Genomic DNA, 17584 nt, shown 5'->3' on the forward strand with positions numbered 1-17584 from the left:
ATGTGTCACTCAGACACACACAGAATTTAGAAAATAAGGATCAACAGGATAATTTCAGTTTTTCAGGGTCTTTCTGAGCACAAGAGAATTCTTGACCTCTGTTAAGTAATCATAACACCCTGTATATATGGGGTGCTTTTGTAGTTTGCAGAGTTTCTGAATCCATTATCTCATTTGAGCCTCATAGTAATCTTCTAAGTTAGAATAGAATCTTTCAACTATCAGTGATAAAGAAACAAATTTAGTTGGGCCAAATAGCAGCTATAATTTTTACCTTGTACATAGGCCTGGCTCTTTGGGGAATGCAAGAGTATAAAATGTAGTCCCAGTATTCAAGGACTTCACAGCCTGATAAAGAAAATACATAAGCAGTCAAGTTCTAAACTCTAGCTCTTTTTTATAAAATGTATTTATATCCCTTTATTATACTGAAATAAAAGTCATAGACAATCTACCTTCACACATAATTTTTTTAAAAATATCAAGTAATGGCCTAACCATAATGAAAAAGTTAGTGATTTATAACCAACTGACATGTATCTCAATTTGTAAATATTCAGCCAAATCACTACAGTCCGAAATTATCAGACTACAGAACCTTCACTGTAAAAGGATAACGTGTCAAAGCAAATTATATTAACAAAGTGAAGAAAATGGTTGAGTTAGACATTTGCACATATGTGCTAGGTCTTTGATACAGGGTTAAAATAATCTCTCGTGATAAATTGACACAAAGTTAAAAGAAGTATATCTGTATCCTGAAATTCTACATGTCAAAGGACACATTCAGTCTTTAATGCTTTACAAAGATTTGGGAGATCATTATCTTTGGGTAAACAATGAAAAAAAGAGGATGGATTGGAGAAAGGAAAAATAATACAAGGGATTCTCTAGAATTTGACCTCTAATAACATCTTCAGTAAGATTAAAAACCAACAGTTAAACCAAAATTAATTGTAGGTATAAATTTTCACAGCATAGATTTCTCTTTTTGGTGCAGATTCCTGTTTTTTTCCAAATCCTCAGAACATAGAGTGGTCCTCCTAAATTATTTTTTACATTTTTTAAATGTTTTTTATTGATTTAGAGAGAGAGAGAGAGAGAGAAACATCATTGAGAGAGAAAGCATCTATCGGCTGCCTTCAGCATGGGCCCTATTGGGGATTGAGACCACAACCCATGCATGTGCCCTGACCAGGAATCGAACCAGCAACCTCTTGGTGCATGGGTTGATGGTCAACCAGTCAGCCACACCAGCTGGCTTTTTCTTTACATTTTGAACTTTTGCATAAGCTCCATTTGAAAGTAAGGAAAACAGGAGGTTTGACCTGATTATTTAAAAAGAAAAATAAAGTAAATTGAAAACCACTAGATAATACTGTGTTGCCTTACATTGGGCCTTAAAGATTTTAATGGTAAAAAATAGAGGACTATTCCAAGTAATGGAATATTGCCAACAGAAACATAAGGCAGGATGAGTACGGCTCTCTAATACTTCCTTTTCATATTAAATTTTCCCCCTACTTTTCATTCCTACTTTTACTACCTGACACCTGGATTACTGTGACAGCTTCCTTTAAGAAAGTATGGTTCTTCTTGCCTGGTTAATCTTCCTGAAGTGATGTTTTTTCATATAATTCTTTTATTCTAAAACTGGGCTGTAGCTTCTAGCCATATTTTGCTATTTTTATTTTAATTGAAATAAATTCATTTCTTTAATCAAACTAGTTACATTCTAAGTGCTGCGCATTCCATATAGTTAATCGCCACCACATGGGACAACATAGAACATTTCCATAATCAGGGAAAGTTCTACTGGATAGTGCTGTTTAAGAACCTATCATTTTCCCCATTGCCTATTAACATAAGTCCAAATTCCTCATCATTCAACAACTTTATTAAATATCTGTTTGATGCATAACACAAGAGTAAAGATCATTGCAGCCTTCAGGGTGTTTGTGGACAAGTTGTAGGGTACTCAGAAAGTACAAGTATTAGATCAGAGTGACAAAAGTTCAAGAATGAGGGAATGAACATTCATTTGACTATAAGGGTGTTCCTACAGAAGTTAGGATTTGAGATGGTAGGAGGGACTTCCAACAAGTGAGGATTTAGGCAGGAGACGTTTTAGAAGATAGAATACCCCCGAAACACACAAATGGAAAAGTGGATTGTTTAGGAAATAATGAAAGACCCATTTTTCAGTGTGTCCTATATATAAATGAAGTAAAAATAGTAGCTTCAGTTTTAGAAGGTCTTAAAAGAAAGTCTAATTATGTTATTTGTTTCTTTGGAAACTGAGAGCCATGTCTAGGGACCTGAAGAAAGTGAGATTTGTCTTTCCCAGCTACATTGGAAATTCTCAGATTCAGGATTCTGTCTGTCATTCTCCATGCATCCCCTACCACAGCCAGCATGGGACAAGTAGAGAGATTGAATGTGTAAGGGGAATAGCATAATAATCAGTTAGGCTACATCTGATTTAAATCTATTAATTGTTTCTGCTTTGTAAAGTTTATTTTAAAATGTATATTAGTAAAATATATTTTTTATATATTTAATATTAACTCTTTTTTCTTTTAGTTTAGGATACCAGTTTGAAATATGAACATTGATAGAGTCATATTTAAAGGAATATTTTATGGCTTTTGTTTAATATGGTCTTTATACTTAATTTTTTAAAAATATATATCTTTTCCTGAAATTTACATTGTGGTTTATAAAAGTTACATAGCAGTTATAATTAAATATAATTTTAATGTTATATATATTGTTACATCTTAAATCTATGTTAATTTTCAGATATATCATTGTGGTGGAGCATGATCTAAGTGTATTAGATTATCTCTCTGACTTCATCTGCTGTTTATATGGCGTACCAAGTGCATACGGTGTTGTCACTATGCCTTTTAGTGTAAGAGAAGGTAACTTGCAAAACTGTTTTTCACAATGCTGTATTCTCTCTACTCTAATGCTTAAGAAAATGTACTATTGTTGATATTAAGTCCCTCTAATATGATTTATCTAAAACTCTAGTCTCATGAAATTTAATCATGTAACAGAATATATATTTGGTTATATTCATCAGTTATAATACAAAACCTGTATCTTTTTGGAGAATTTTCTGTTGGGGTGGATAGAAATAAACTTGGCAGAATAGTTTTACTATTTATTTGCTATATTAAAAGTTTCTTTTATATTTTAGCTTCTGTAGAAACTTTTATATATCATCTTCAACTTCATCTGTGACAGGCCAATACCAGTAGTGAAACTCTTAAAATTCATTTAGTGCTTATCTTGTTTCAAATGTATGTTATCTATCCTAAGTTTGTAGAATTAGGGCTGCCTAAAAGTCTAATAAGATAGTTTACTAAGTATATATTACAGTTTAGGAACTGACTATAAGTCTAGTAAAATAGCTTAGTGAGTATATTTTTATGTATTCCTTCTACTTTCAGGAAAGAGGGCCTCTCTGGCCTCTCTTCCATGCGCTTCCCTACCTAAGCAAGTTAGACAAAAGTAAAAACTAGCCTACCACTAAGTGGCTCCTGAAACAATATCTGTGTACTCTCCATCTAGTATGCCTTTTCCTTTTCATTTCTATTTCCTTTCTCTGCTTTCTTTCTTTTATTTTCCTTTATATTTCCTCTTTGGCTCTGCCTTCGGCTGACAACCTAGAATACCGAAAAGGACTACTTAGTCCATATTTTTTAAAAATAGCAGTCTGTAAGTGATAGTCTTTGTGATACCTAAAGCCCTTTTGGAAAAAGAAATTTCTATTGCATTATACATTTTGCATAAAAAGGCAGTGGTAGCTTTTTTATTTTATTAAAATATATAAATATTTTTTAAAATATATTTTTATTGATTTCAGAGAGAAAGGGAGATAGAAACATTAATGATGAGAATCACTGATCAGCTGCCTCCTGCACACCCCCCACTGATGACCTAGCCCACAACCTGCACATGTGCCCTGACTAGAAATCGAACCGTGACCTCCTGCTTTATAGGTCAATGTTCAACCACTGAGCCACGTTGGCTAGGCTTAGTTTAAGGGGAAGGATTTGTTATCATTTCTTAAACTTTGAGATAAATAGATACATATTTTAAGGAAAAATTGTGAGATTGCTCAGTTTCCTTTCTAATAGTCTTAAAGAGATGATATTAGAAGTTATTCTTTACATCTTATTTTCCTCAATTGGCCAATATTTACTTATTGAGTATCTATTCTAGCATATAGTAGTAATAGTTCTACAATCTTGTTGAAAATTATGTGGATAATCACTTGTCAATTCTGTTTATGAATGCCTTGTGTAAAGGCTTTGCCACTGAAAAAATAATCCCTGGTGAGGTTTTTAATGTGCCTTATCTGTTAAAACAATTCAAATAGCAAACCACTTCATCTTTCTGCTTTCCTTTAGTAAAATTGAAATTAAAGCAAAATATATAACTCTTTAAACTGTAAAAGCGGTAAGATAAACATTGCAGTAAGAATGTATTGATTTATTAATGTTTTGCTCAAAGTCCCTTATTTCTCTGCATCTTCCTTTTCTTACCTTGTAAATTATGCACTTGGAGTAAATGTTCACTAAGGTTCCTTTCCTTCAAGTTTATGTTTTTATTTAATTTTTGGTTTTAATTTTTTTAACCTCACATAAAGATTTTTTTAAAATGCTACATTTGGCAAAATCAATGTATCTCTTCATATGTTCTGTCAGCAAATATTTATTGAACACACCTATGTTTTAGGCTGAGCTTACAGGCCCCCTGATGTGGCTCTCAGTTCCAGATGAAACAAATAACATTCTTAGACTTTCTTTCAAGACCTTCCAAAACTTCAGTCAGTCTTTCTCTTCTCTTACATATAGCAAATACTGAAAAGAGTGTTTTTGTTTATTTGTTTCCCAAATAATCCACTTTTTCATTTCTGTGTCTGCCATTGTGGATCTTAACAACTTTAGTGTGGAAGGATTCTCATGTATAATAGGTTAGTTTATTTCCAGTTTTTATATTCTGTTAAATATGTTTTGTTTTTTATTGATTTCAGAGAGAGGAAAAGAGAGAGGGATACCATCAATGATGAGAAAGTATCATTGATCGGCTGCCTCCCGCATGCCCCCTATTGGGGATCAAGCCGGAAACCTGAGCATGTGCCCAAACCAATCAGGAATGGAACTGTGACCTCCTCGTTCATGGGTCAACACTCAACCACTGAGTGACACTAGCCAGGCTTTAAAACCTTTTAGATAATGGTGTTTGACTTTGTATAATGAAGCCAAAAAGTGTCAAATGAAGTTCATTATTATCAATGTTTTAGAAACCTGCAAAAATAATTAGGGGATAAATGCAGTAAATTATAACCTCAGTGTATAATTATAGCTCATGTGAAAATGAATACTCATAATTTAAATAGTTTATTTAAAAAATTATTCCCCAGCCTGGCTGGCGTGGTTCAGTGGTTAAGCATCAACCTATGAACCAGGAGGTTGTGGTTCAATTCCCACTTGGGGCACATGCCCGGGTTACTGGCTTGGTCCCCCATAGGGGGCGTGCGGGAGGCAGGCAATCAGTGATTCTCTCATCATTGATGTTTCTATCTCACCCTCTTCCTTCCTATAAAAATATTATTTAAAAAAAAAAAAGGAACTTGTTGCTTTTTTTAAGTTATTCCCCAAACTATTTTATATCATTTTATGTCAATCTATGAAAATAATCCACTTTTACTAGTCATTTTTAGAGAAAAATTACAATTTGTGAGTTAAAAATGAGCAGCAGAAATAGCATCGTATGCTTTTGCATTAAACCTGCTGGGGGAAATATCTTATAAAATCACATCATAATGAAAGGATGTGCTTTGTATGTGTGTGTATGTATATAGGCCACATATATGTGCACGAATTATTTAAACTTTCATTAGATACATAAAACACTGGGTTGTCACTGCATGCTATCATAAATCCACAGAAATTAAAAGCCTGTGCTTACAGTGATCCCGAGAGAGCCTGAGGTTTGAACTCTAATGTAATAATTTCTTGCTGTAGAGAAAGTTTTTTTAATTGATCTTTACTAATCTATTGTCAATGATTTTTCAATAGGCATAAACATTTTTTTGGATGGGTACGTTCCAACAGAAAATTTGAGATTCAGAGATGCATCACTTGTTTTTAAAGTGGCTGAGACAGCAAATGAAGAAGAAGTTAAAAAAATGTGTATGTATAAATATCCCGGAATGAGAAAAAAGATGGGAGAGTTTGAGCTAGCAATTGTAGCTGGAGAGTTTACAGATTCTGAAATCATGGTGATGTTGGGGGAAAATGGTAAGTTTTTCTAATTTTATGATATGTGAACATCTGTTCTGTTTACCTAGTAACTTAATTTTAACTGCTCCATGAAAAACTCAGTTATAGGTTTGGAAGCTGGATTGAATCCATACATTTCTCAGTATAGTTCACATTTTGTAACATTATGTGATTTAATCTCACTGTCATTCAATCAAGTTCATATTATTTTGTCTTATAACTTTCAGTAAAAATAAGATTTTTTTGAAATCTAGTATCTCTATTTATAAATTGATAGGGCATTTATTCACATAGAATACTGATAAGAAGGAAACAATATTTGCAATTCACAAGCAATCATGTTTTCAATGTTCTTGCACTCTTTCTTTTGCAGATTTTCTTATTTCAAATCCAAACTAGTCTACCTTTGTAAATAGTTCTATTACCAGCACTTTTTAATATTATGTTGCCATCATAAATATAATTATGAGATGAATTTGAGTACCAAATATCTGATATTGCTTTCATGATTTAAAAAAAAACAAAACATTTGAATGGTATACTATCTATAATAATAAAAGCGTAATATGCCAATTAGACCGGGATGTCATTCCTTCTGGACAAAGCTGCAGCGGGCAGGGGTCGGGCAGAGGACCCCCGGCTGTGGCGGTGGTGGGCAGGGGCCAGGGCCAAGGCCCTTGTACAAATTTTGTGCATCGGGCCTCTAGTAGCTTATAAAACTGTGGAAGAACATTTTTATGAGGGTTGTTCAATGTATCACCCTTTAGTTAATGAAGGAATTTTGAACTGGGTTTCAATTAACTTAAATATTTCATGTAAATGGTCTTCATAATGATGGTATAAATTATACTATTCTGTCTTAATAAATTGTATGCATTGACATTTTAGCTAAATATCATATTTTAAAAAGTAGCCAAAGTCTAATACTTAGGCCTATCATTTATTAAAATGGTCATTATTAGTTTTAACTAGTTTATATTCCTCCTAATTAGTTTAGAATGATACTTGAGAGGTGAATCATGAAAGTATTTCTCTGCATGACCTTCAGAATTCAGTAGTGTCAGTGTATATCCTTAAAACTAATTTCTCAATTAAAACCCAGTAGTACATAGTGATTTACATTAAATGTGGAGCATCTTTCAAGTCAATTTGTTGTATGTTGTGTTGCCAGGTACTGGTAAAACGACATTTATCAGAATGCTTGCTGGAAGACTGAAACCTGATGAAGGAGGTACTGTTGTAATCTTGATTCCTTTTACTCAGTTCTACATAGTAAACGTTAAAGATCTGGGCAGTTTTCAGTGTTTTATTTATTTGCATTATTTTGCAGGAGAAGTACCAGTTCTAAATGTCAGTTATAAGCCACAGAAAATCAGTCCCAAATCAACTGTGAGTTATTCTGTTATTTGGTTATTAAAGTTTACATATATGTATACACACACACACACACACACACACACATATATACATACACACACATATACATATATATATAATGTTAATCTTTTCCATATCAAAATTCAAATTAGTTTCTGTACAGTTTTATCAAAAAGTGTCTAGAGTCCAGCCAGCGTGGCTCAGTGATTGAGCCTCGATATATGAACGAGGTCATAGTTCGATTCCCGATCCGGGCACATGTCCTGATTGCGGGCTTAATCCCCAGTAGGGGGCATGCAGTAGGCGGCCAATCAATGGTTCTCTCATCATTGATATGTCTGTCTCTCTCTCCCTCTCCCTTCCTCTCTGAAATCAATAAAAACATATGTTTTTAAAGTGTCTAGAGAAGGTATTAAGACTATAGTCGTCGATTCATTTCCACTAAAAAAATGCTTTTAAAATCTGATAGGCATCTTTTCCCAAAATGAACCTTTAAAAACCTAAAGTGTTGTGCTGCAAATAACATGATCAAGAAAGTGAAAAAGCCTCTCACGGGATGGAATAAGCTATTTGCAAATCATTTATCTCAAATATATAAAGAACTCTTAAAACTAATTTAAAAATAAGCAACAGATTTTAATACGCATTTTTCCAGAGAAGATACACAAATGCTCAATAAGCATATTAAAAGATGCTCACCATCATTAGTCATTAGGGAAATGTAAATCTAAACCACAATGTAATAACTACTTCACACCCACTGGGATGACTTAAAAAAAAGAAGTATTGGTGAAATATGAACCTCATACATTGCTGGTGGGAATGTATAATGGTGCAGCCACTTTGAAAACCAGCTTAGCAGTTCCTCAAACAATTAAACATAGTTACATACGAATCAGCACTTTCACTCCTAGACATATCCCCAAGAGAAATGAAGACTATCTCAACACAAGAATTTGCACACAAATACATTATTCATAATAGCCAAAATGTGGGAAATAACCTAAATGTCCATCAGCTGATGAATGGAATAAACACTGTGTATATCCATAAAATTTAATGTTATTCACCCATAAAAAGAAATAAAATACTAATACATGTTGTAATATGGATGAACCTTGAAAACATGAAGTTAATCTCTAGTTTCTGCAGGTGTTGTAATGAACTTCTTGACTACAATATCCATACTCAGTACCTCAACACTCTCTTAGGTCTATTTGAGGTGGCTTAGCTTACAATAAAAAATTTTACCATTGATACTTTCTATAAGCTTACCTTTTTAAAAAATATATTTTTTTATTGCTTTCAGAGAGGAAGGGGGAGAGAGATATAAACATCAATGACAAGAATCATTGATCAGCTGCTTTCTGCACACCTCCTACTGGGGATCGAGCTCACAACCCTGGGCATGTGCCCTGACCAAAAATCGAACATGACCTCCTGGTTCATAGGTCGATGCTCAACCACTGAACCACACCAGCCTGGCTAAGCTTACCTTTTAAGTTCTCAAACTCAGACCTCTCCAGAAATAATCAGCAGTGCATCTTAAGATGCATCCTCTCAGTTTGTATTATCTTACTGATACATTGACCTTGAGAATTATTCCTATTCTCAATGACTTCTCCCCTGAAACATTCATTTATTACTTTCAAATTTCAAGATTATTGCTTTTCTTTTTATTGTTGGACATGATGGGTTTAATTTAAAATTTTCAGAACATGCCATAGATGACAGATAAGCATAAAAACACTATTGATATCTATTGGTGGCAAATTGACATAGTTTTGCTCTGGAACTTAAGTTTGTTACAATTCATAATTAGAGTAGTTCTGTACTGAAATAAAATTTCAATATTTATCCATTAAAAACAGGGAAGTGTTCGACAATTACTACATGAAAAGATACGAGATGCTTATACTCATCCACAATTTGTGACTGATGTAATGAAGCCTCTGCAAATTGAAAACATCATCGATCAAGAGGTACTCTAATTTTTTTTTGTTATTTTATTATTTTAAACTGGATGTCTCTAAATGGTTTGCTAACCTTCTCCAAATAGGTACAGACATTATCTGGTGGTGAACTGCAGCGAGTAGCTTTAGCTCTTTGTTTGGGCAAACCTGCTGATGTCTATTTAATTGATGAACCATCTGCATATTTGGATTCTGAACAAAGATTGATGGCAGCTCGAGTTGTCAAACGGTAATGACCTCATGAAAGTATTTTTGGTTATGTGTACTGGCATACAGCTGTGCTTAATATAGCATTTGAATATTTGATTATATAAAACTATGTGATTTTGCAATTATGTGTTTTAGTTTCATACTCCATGCTAAGAAGACAGCCTTTGTTGTGGAACATGACTTCATCATGGCCACCTATCTAGCAGATCGAGTCATTGTTTTTGATGGTGTTCCATCTAAGAACACAGTTGCAAACAGGTAAAACTACTTTCTAAAATTTTTTCAGTGTAATTATAACTTTTAATAATTAGTAAGTTATTTAAAATTTTCCAATAAGCTTATAAACACTACTCATACTGTTTTGTTTTTTTTTAGTCCTCACCTGAGGATATGGTTTTTTAAAATGATTTTTAGAAAGAGGGGAAGGCAGAGAGAGAAACATTCCATTGGTTGCCTACCATACTCGCCCTGACTGGGAGTCGAACCCACCCACTACCTTTTTGGTATATGGGACAAAGCCCCAACTAACTGAGCCACCTGGGGACTCAAACCATTTTAATTTTTAAGAAGGAAAGAGATAGCCAGAAATAGAAATTATACACTGACATCCAAGATTATTCACATGGAATACTGGATGGGATCCGGCAGAATCGTTTTCAGACAATGTATAGAACTCCTGGCCCAGGGGGATAAGCATATAGAGTTCTGAGCCCCTCACCTTTTTTTTTTAATATATATTTTATTGATTTTTTTACAGAGAGGAAGGGAGCAGGATAGAGAGTTAGAAACATCGATGAGAGAGAAACATCGATCAGCTGCCTCCTGCACACCTCCTACTGGAAATGTGCCTGCAACCAAGGTACATGCCCCCGACCAGAATCGAACCTGGGACCTTTCAGTCCACAATGCTCTGTCCACTGAGCCCAACCAGTTAGGGCTCGCCTTTTCATTTATGTTAAGTTTTACCTGCATTATGTGGATTTCCAGAACACATTTAGGATTCCGAATTTGCAATAACCTTGAAAACCATACGTGTTATATAGGATGTATAAAGTAAGATCCACATAGGTTACATGATTGTTTGTGGTAAAGGTCACAGTAGACCCCAAATGTAATGATTTTACTATTTCTCTTTTTTTCTATCATTTTTTTCCTTACTGGCTTGAGAGCATTTGTAATGTAGAGAAGCCTAACATATAAGGTTGACCCATATGAAATTACTATATTCAACCATTTTTGACCCATAAAAACAGTAATTTTATGTGATTCCAGCATAACATTTTCTGGATTAGGGAGGAATGGAGTTGCTATTTGAATAATTCATTCATGAAATATAAGTATCCTACTAAGCTTCCCAGAATTCCATTATTTTCATTTTAAATTTATACATCAATTACTGATTAGGGACATTTCTTAGGCCATATAAGGGTTATTTATTCAAATAATGATCCTCTTTGTATTATTAAAATGTTCCACGTGTGTGATGTGATTTAGGATGAATAAAGCACAGACATTTTAAAAGTTCTTATTACTAAAAATCATTATGTTGCACATACTCCCTCCAGTGCCTAATTTCCAACATAAATATTACCTTTTCTGTTAAAGTCTTTTCTCCCCTAAAAACGTCAGATTGGAAATTCTGTAATTTCCTAATTAATGATCTTTGCTTTTCTATAGTACTTCTTAAATGTTTTTTTCCAGATCAGCAACAAGTTAAATTAAGTTTTACACAAAAATATTATAGCCAAACTAGAGTCCACACGAAGACATTTCAGAACACAGAGTTTATAATATGCTGTGGTTATACTACTATCCAGATGACTTAGGATTGGGGAATTAGAGGGAACAGTGATTCTTTATCCCAAAAAGTTAAATTTGAGGGGTAGAATTTAATAAAAATTTACCTTATTTTTCTTCTAGTCCTCAAACCCTTTTGGCTGGTATGAATAAATTTTTATCTCAGCTTGAAATTACATTCAGAAGAGATCCAAACAACTATAGGCCAAGAATAAACAAACTCAATTCTATTAAGGTATGTAGAAAAACTATCTTAAATCTTGGATAACTCAAGGCATGTTTCAAATTAAAATCTGTATTATATTTTTATTAATTCCAAAAGTCATGCTTTTCATATTTTAATACCTGGTGGCATACTTAAGTTTTACAGGCAGCAGTTGTGATGTGGCTGCCATTGCTACCTGAACTCCGGCAGAGCTGTTCATGTCATCTGAGTTGTACCCACTCTTGTACCTGTGTTAATTGCCATTTAACTGCCTTCAGAAAGATTACACTAATTCACCAGTGAAACAAGTTTTTAAGAATACCTTAATCAGTTTGTTTGTGTTTTTTTTGTGCATGCATAGGAACAACATAATTAAAATATATAGTTTGTCTAAATAAACTCCTTCAATGATCATAAAATTCTAAACAATGGAAAAATATCCTGTCAGTTTAATTGGCACTTTTTCTTTCTTTGTGGTATCTAAAATAATTGTGCCACCTACACTTGATGTAGTCTGTGAAATACCATTTGTTATCAGAAGGCAATAATCTCTTGGTCACTAAAAATTCATTTTTAAAATGAGTTAAAAAAAACAAACCATTTGCTTTTATATCCCCTGCAGAGCCTCTTTAAAATGCTGCTTACATTTTGTGGTCTCTGGCTATCATAATATTTTAGAAACTGTAGAAGTATGTTATACACCATACCTGTAGCAATCACTAGATTTTATTGTTTTGTACTCCGCTAGCTTTGTGACTTAACCATGAGTTTTTGGAAGGCAAAGACAAAGTCATCGTACACATCATGTTGCTTTTAGCCTTCTGTGTTTTATTTATGACTGTTACTCACTGGACAGGAGAATGAAATGACAAGTTTTAAAAGTGAAGTTTCCTCAGTTTTGGAAGACATTAAGCAGAAAAGAGGACCTAAAACATTGATTATGGAGAACTTATTTTTCCTAAGAATTTCTGCTGAAGTATTATGAACACGGTTTATTTTCTGTGTATAGTCCCGTCGTGTCCCCCCCCCCCCCCCCCCCCCTTTTATTGAATGAACACTTTGTACTGTCTTTTTTTTTTTTTTTTTGCAGAAATTTATGGTTTGGTTCTCTCTGCCCACTCATCTCAGTCATACCTTAACCCTAATAAGTGAGTAGCTAGGCAAATAGGTAGATGGGTCATTACTGGCCAGTCAGTAAAGAGCACTGGGAAATTTTTTACATATTTTGTGTAATCGGCAGTTCTCAAACCAACAATATGGACCTTTTGTACCAGGAGCTTAAAATGATGAAAATGGAATTTAATAGTTTTCCTGGAAACAGTATTTTTCATGGCAACTTTATGAGTATAAGTATTTTATGTGAAGGGCTTTGCTTGACGTGAACCAAGGTAAGTGTTCTGTAGTACGGATGGGGAGCAGAGGTAGTAATCTTGCTTCTAAGTCATGGACCCAGGAATATCCAGAAACAGACCTGAGTGCAGAGGAGGTTGTAACTGTTGTAAACAATGCTAAGTAATACTGTGAGTGAAACTCTTACCTCTACATGTAGGAGAATGGTGTTGATTTTTGTTGCTTCTCTATTTTATTTTTTAGGATGTAGAACAAAAGAAGAGTGGAAACTACTTTTTCTTGGATGATTAGACTGAATCTGACAATATCGATAAACCATTTATTAAAAGAAACATTTGGATTTTTGTCATATAAAACTTTAATCAGGTTTAATGTCCCACATACTCTAGAGCCTGAAGTAGAATTTACTTATTGTAACATAAGCCAGTTGTGTTGTAAATTGTAGTCTGAACCTCAAAAAAATGCCACTTTTCTGTTCTTGATGATAAGGCCCTTTTTGCTTCTAACATTCTAAAATGAACACATTTCAAGCTATATTAATTACCTCCAAACTTTAATGATGTATGGGAAGATTTTTCAGTGGATGTACTATATTCATGTACCAAATGTTGACCAGTGTTGCCCCCTTTTAAAACTCTTGAAAAAGGTTTCTGTACTTACATGGTTTGCCACGTATGCCAATATAATGAACTGCCCTTATTTTAAAGTTGGTCTAAGATACCACTGATGAAATTTGATAAATAAATATTAGGATTATATTTGTTTTCAGTCTTTGCACTATATTATCAGTGTGTTTAGACTTTCAAAAGATCATCATCTACAAACAACCACTGTCAGAAATTGCTGTTACCAACTTAATCATTGCTTACAGTTTTTGGTACTTTTGAATATCTTCATAAAAATCATTTCAATATCCCCCAACTTTCACCAAGAAAACAACCTAACTTCACTTTGATATACTCAGCTTAGCATTCCCTAAGATTCTATATTCTGTAATTGCTCTCAAGGTAACGGTTCTCTAAACATACCTTTTTATAATCACTAATCAAGATTTAGGAAAATGCATTGTAAAGAACGCTTGCTTCCCTTAAAAGTACAGGCTCAAAAGTCTCTCAAGTTGGTGCCTAAGCATTTATATATTTGTAAGTTTCCACAGATTTCTGGTGGGCAGCCAAGAACTGTGAGCCACTTATCTAAAGGCAACATTAATTCAAACACTCCCCAGATAGCAATACAAAGTATCCCTTGTACCAAATACACTTAATTCTAAATTTGGATATAGAGCAGTGATGGCGAACCTTGACAAGCGTGTCACAGGTGACACGCGAACTCATTTCTTTGGTTGATTTTTCTTTGTTAAATGGCATTTAAATATATAAAATAAATATCAAAAATATAAATCTTTGTTTTACTATGGTTGCAAATATCAAAAAATTTCTATATGTGACACGGCACCAGAGTTAAGTTAGGGTTTTTCAAAATGCTGACACGCTGAGCTCAAAAAGTTGGCCATCACTGATAATAGAGGATATTATGTACATCTATTTCACTCTTTTTTTTTCTTTTGTTTAGTTTTTAGCAAGAGTTCTAATATTTTATCCAAGTCCTCGGTTTGAGCAATAGAAACCTCTAGTGTGAAACCACGTTCAGTTTATACTTCTAATTTTATTTTTTAAAATATTTTTATTGATTTCAGTGAGGAAGGGAGGAGGACAGATAGAAACATCAGTGATGAGAGAATCATTAATTGGCTGCCTCCTGCAGGCCCCACATTGGGGATCAAGCCTACAACCTGGGCATGTGCCCTGACTGGGAATCAAACTATAACCTCCTGGTTCATAGGTCAAGGCTCAACCACTGAAACAAATGCCGGGCATAAGTTCTAAAAATTTATCCAAGTCCGAGTTCTCAGTTTGAGCAATAGGAACCTCTAGTGCAGTGGTTCTCAACCTTCCTAATGCCTCGACCTTTTAATACACTGGGTACTCATATGTGAGCGTATCTGCATGTGGGCAGACCCGCCTGGAGACGGATAGAGGAGCGGTGTCTCGGTTCCTAAGACAATCGAAAATATGTTTTCCGATGGTCTTAGGCGACCCCTGTGAAAGGGTCATTCGACCCCCAAAGGGGTCGTGACCCACAGGTTGAGAACCGCTGTTCTAGTGTGAAACCACTTTCAGTTATGCTTCTGACTAATGCAATGAACTGGAACTACCATGCTATATGTGAGGGAAAGAGTTTACTGAATGAATTAATGGAGCAAGCAAACTAGAGGAAGAAATTTGAAATTATTGAACAGACTAAATTTAGTTACTTGAAACAATAGCTTTGATTGATATGCAAATTAGACAAAAAAGTATAACTGGGCCCCATTAGGCCTTAAAATTAATATATAAACTAGAAGCCCAGTGCATGAAATTCATGCACTGGTAGAGTCCCTAAGCCTGGCTGGTGATCAGGGTAAATCTATGGGGTGACCAATGGGGCAATTGTGGGGCCCCACTGGTACCCGCCTTGGCCGGCCTGGCACCCCCCACTCGCCAGCCCCGCTCCTCCAGGGCGATCCAGGGATGGCACCAGCCCACTCACCGGCCAGCCCTGCCGCCAGTCACCTCCCTCGGTGGAGTGACCAGCAGGACAATCGGGTCCCCTGCTGGCACCTGCCTTGGCCGGCCTGGGGCCTGTGGGCTAGGGGCAGCTCCCACGTTTAGCATCTGCCCCTTGGTGGTCAGTGTGTGTCATAGTGACTGGTTGTTCTGTAGTTCGTTGATTTGCATATTAGGCTTTTATTACATAGAAATACATTTGTGAAAAATTCAAATGTACCAAAATCTATGGAATAAAAAGTTATGATCTCCCTTCACATTACCCTCCCAAAGGTTACCAGTGTTAATATGTAAAGGGCTTGTATTGTATATAAGTGGGATTATACTAAAATATGTAGTGCCTATTTTTAAGGATAGTTAAATTTGTGAATGTTTATTTCAAAAAATTGAATAAAATAAGCCAAAAGCTATTTTTATTTACTGATTCCGTATTCTGTCCTAAAGAATATACAATATATAGAGCACAGTTCTACCTATTGCTTATGACAGAATATGTATTACATTTTTCATGCAGATGAAAATTTAAAAACATAGCTGTTCCTTAAAATTTTGTGGCAATAGAAAAGGGCTTACAGTTGCAAAAAAAAAATTTTCTATAAAATCAACATTACCAACTCAGAAACACCTTCAATGCAGAAGTTAGCTATTAAAAAGAGACTGTTGAATATGTCCTGATTGGAAGAAATCTCTAGGCAAAAAAGCATGGTGCAACAGTGTTTATGTAATACACCATTCATATGAAAATATACAAAATATTAAAGTACACAGAAGGATACTCAAGAAGCTTAATGCTTTCAGGAAGAATAACTTGATTAAAGAATAGGAAGGTGACATATACCTCTTACCTTCTGAATTTTATATTTTGTACATATCAACTGTTTAGAAATAATTTTAATAATTCAATGTATAGTTTGGTACCTAGTATGTAGTATGCCTACAGTATTGAAGGAATAGATCTATTTACCACAGACAGTAGGAAGAAAGGATAACTACTCAGTTCTGTAATTTCGTTCATGTTCATTAACATTTAGACACGTGTATGTCAGACTTAACCCAGTGCCTGGTGTAATATGAGCACTCAGTGGTTCAGGCGAGAAATAGTTATGTTGGAGAGTCAGAAAGGGCTACGTGAAAGAGGTAGCTACCAAAAAAATAGTACCTGTAATGATAAATGGTAAAGTAATCCATGTAAAGCAGAAACATCAGGTCAGAGGCAGAGATCAGCATGGGCAATGAAGAGATTAGTGAAGGGATGGACACAGGCAGACTGTAGTGGACTCTCCATGCTTTCAAGGTTTTTACATGCTCAAAGTAGGGACTGAAGAGACAAAGCAAAACCAGTTAGAGAATCAGCTAGAATGATCAAGATAGTGGTTCAGGAACTTGTAATTTTTTTATTCCATTATCTTTTAATCTTTTGAAACACTTAATACTTGCATTACTCTGCAGTCAGTCTATGTCTTACTCTTGGATTGTTTCCTTTTGGTTTGTGAGCTGTTCAGTGAGGTTGTCTTTCCTTCCCAACTTCATACTACAAGCACCTCCTTCCTTACCAACTTGATAGGGTAGGCAGTGTGCCCAGCCTCAGATGATGATTCATAATTGGGCTAAGACACCCATGACAATCATCATCTGCATTTTCCTAGTCTCTCACAGCTAGACATAGCCATGCTGACCCAGTCCTAGCCATGAAATTTAAAGTAAAGTAGCAAGCAGTCTCTTGCGGGGGAGGGGGAGTGTTTCTGGAGGCCCCCTTGCTTTTTCAAT

The 17584-nt window shown here is 34.8% G+C and overlaps 1 protein-coding gene across 2 annotated transcripts in view; it reads left to right on the forward strand.

Moving 5' to 3' along the window:
* Positions 1–16227, forward strand: part of ABCE1 (ATP binding cassette subfamily E member 1) — a 33866-nt gene extending 17639 nt beyond the window's left edge. For both annotated transcript variants that reach the window (XM_070415248.1, XM_070415247.1), the window contains exons 10-18: positions 2803–2924; positions 6096–6317; positions 7471–7530; positions 7630–7688; positions 9548–9658; positions 9736–9878; positions 9995–10117; positions 11780–11891; positions 13455–16227. In XM_070415248.1, the coding sequence (XP_070271349.1) occupies positions 2803–2924; positions 6096–6317; positions 7471–7530; positions 7630–7688; positions 9548–9658; positions 9736–9878; positions 9995–10117; positions 11780–11891; positions 13455–13502 (1000 nt within the window). In that variant the 3' untranslated portion in view covers positions 13503–16227. The remainder of the gene's footprint in view (positions 1–2802; positions 2925–6095; positions 6318–7470; positions 7531–7629; positions 7689–9547; positions 9659–9735; positions 9879–9994; positions 10118–11779; positions 11892–13454) is intronic.
* The last annotated feature ends 1357 nt before the right edge of the window (positions 16228–17584 follow it).

The sequence above is a fragment of the Myotis yumanensis genome, unplaced genomic scaffold (genome assembly GCF_028538775.1).
Source record: "Myotis yumanensis isolate MYYU_CA2020_CCGP unplaced genomic scaffold, mMyoYum1.0.hap1 SCAF_5, whole genome shotgun sequence".
Lineage (NCBI taxonomy): Eukaryota > Metazoa > Chordata > Mammalia > Chiroptera > Vespertilionidae > Myotis > Myotis yumanensis.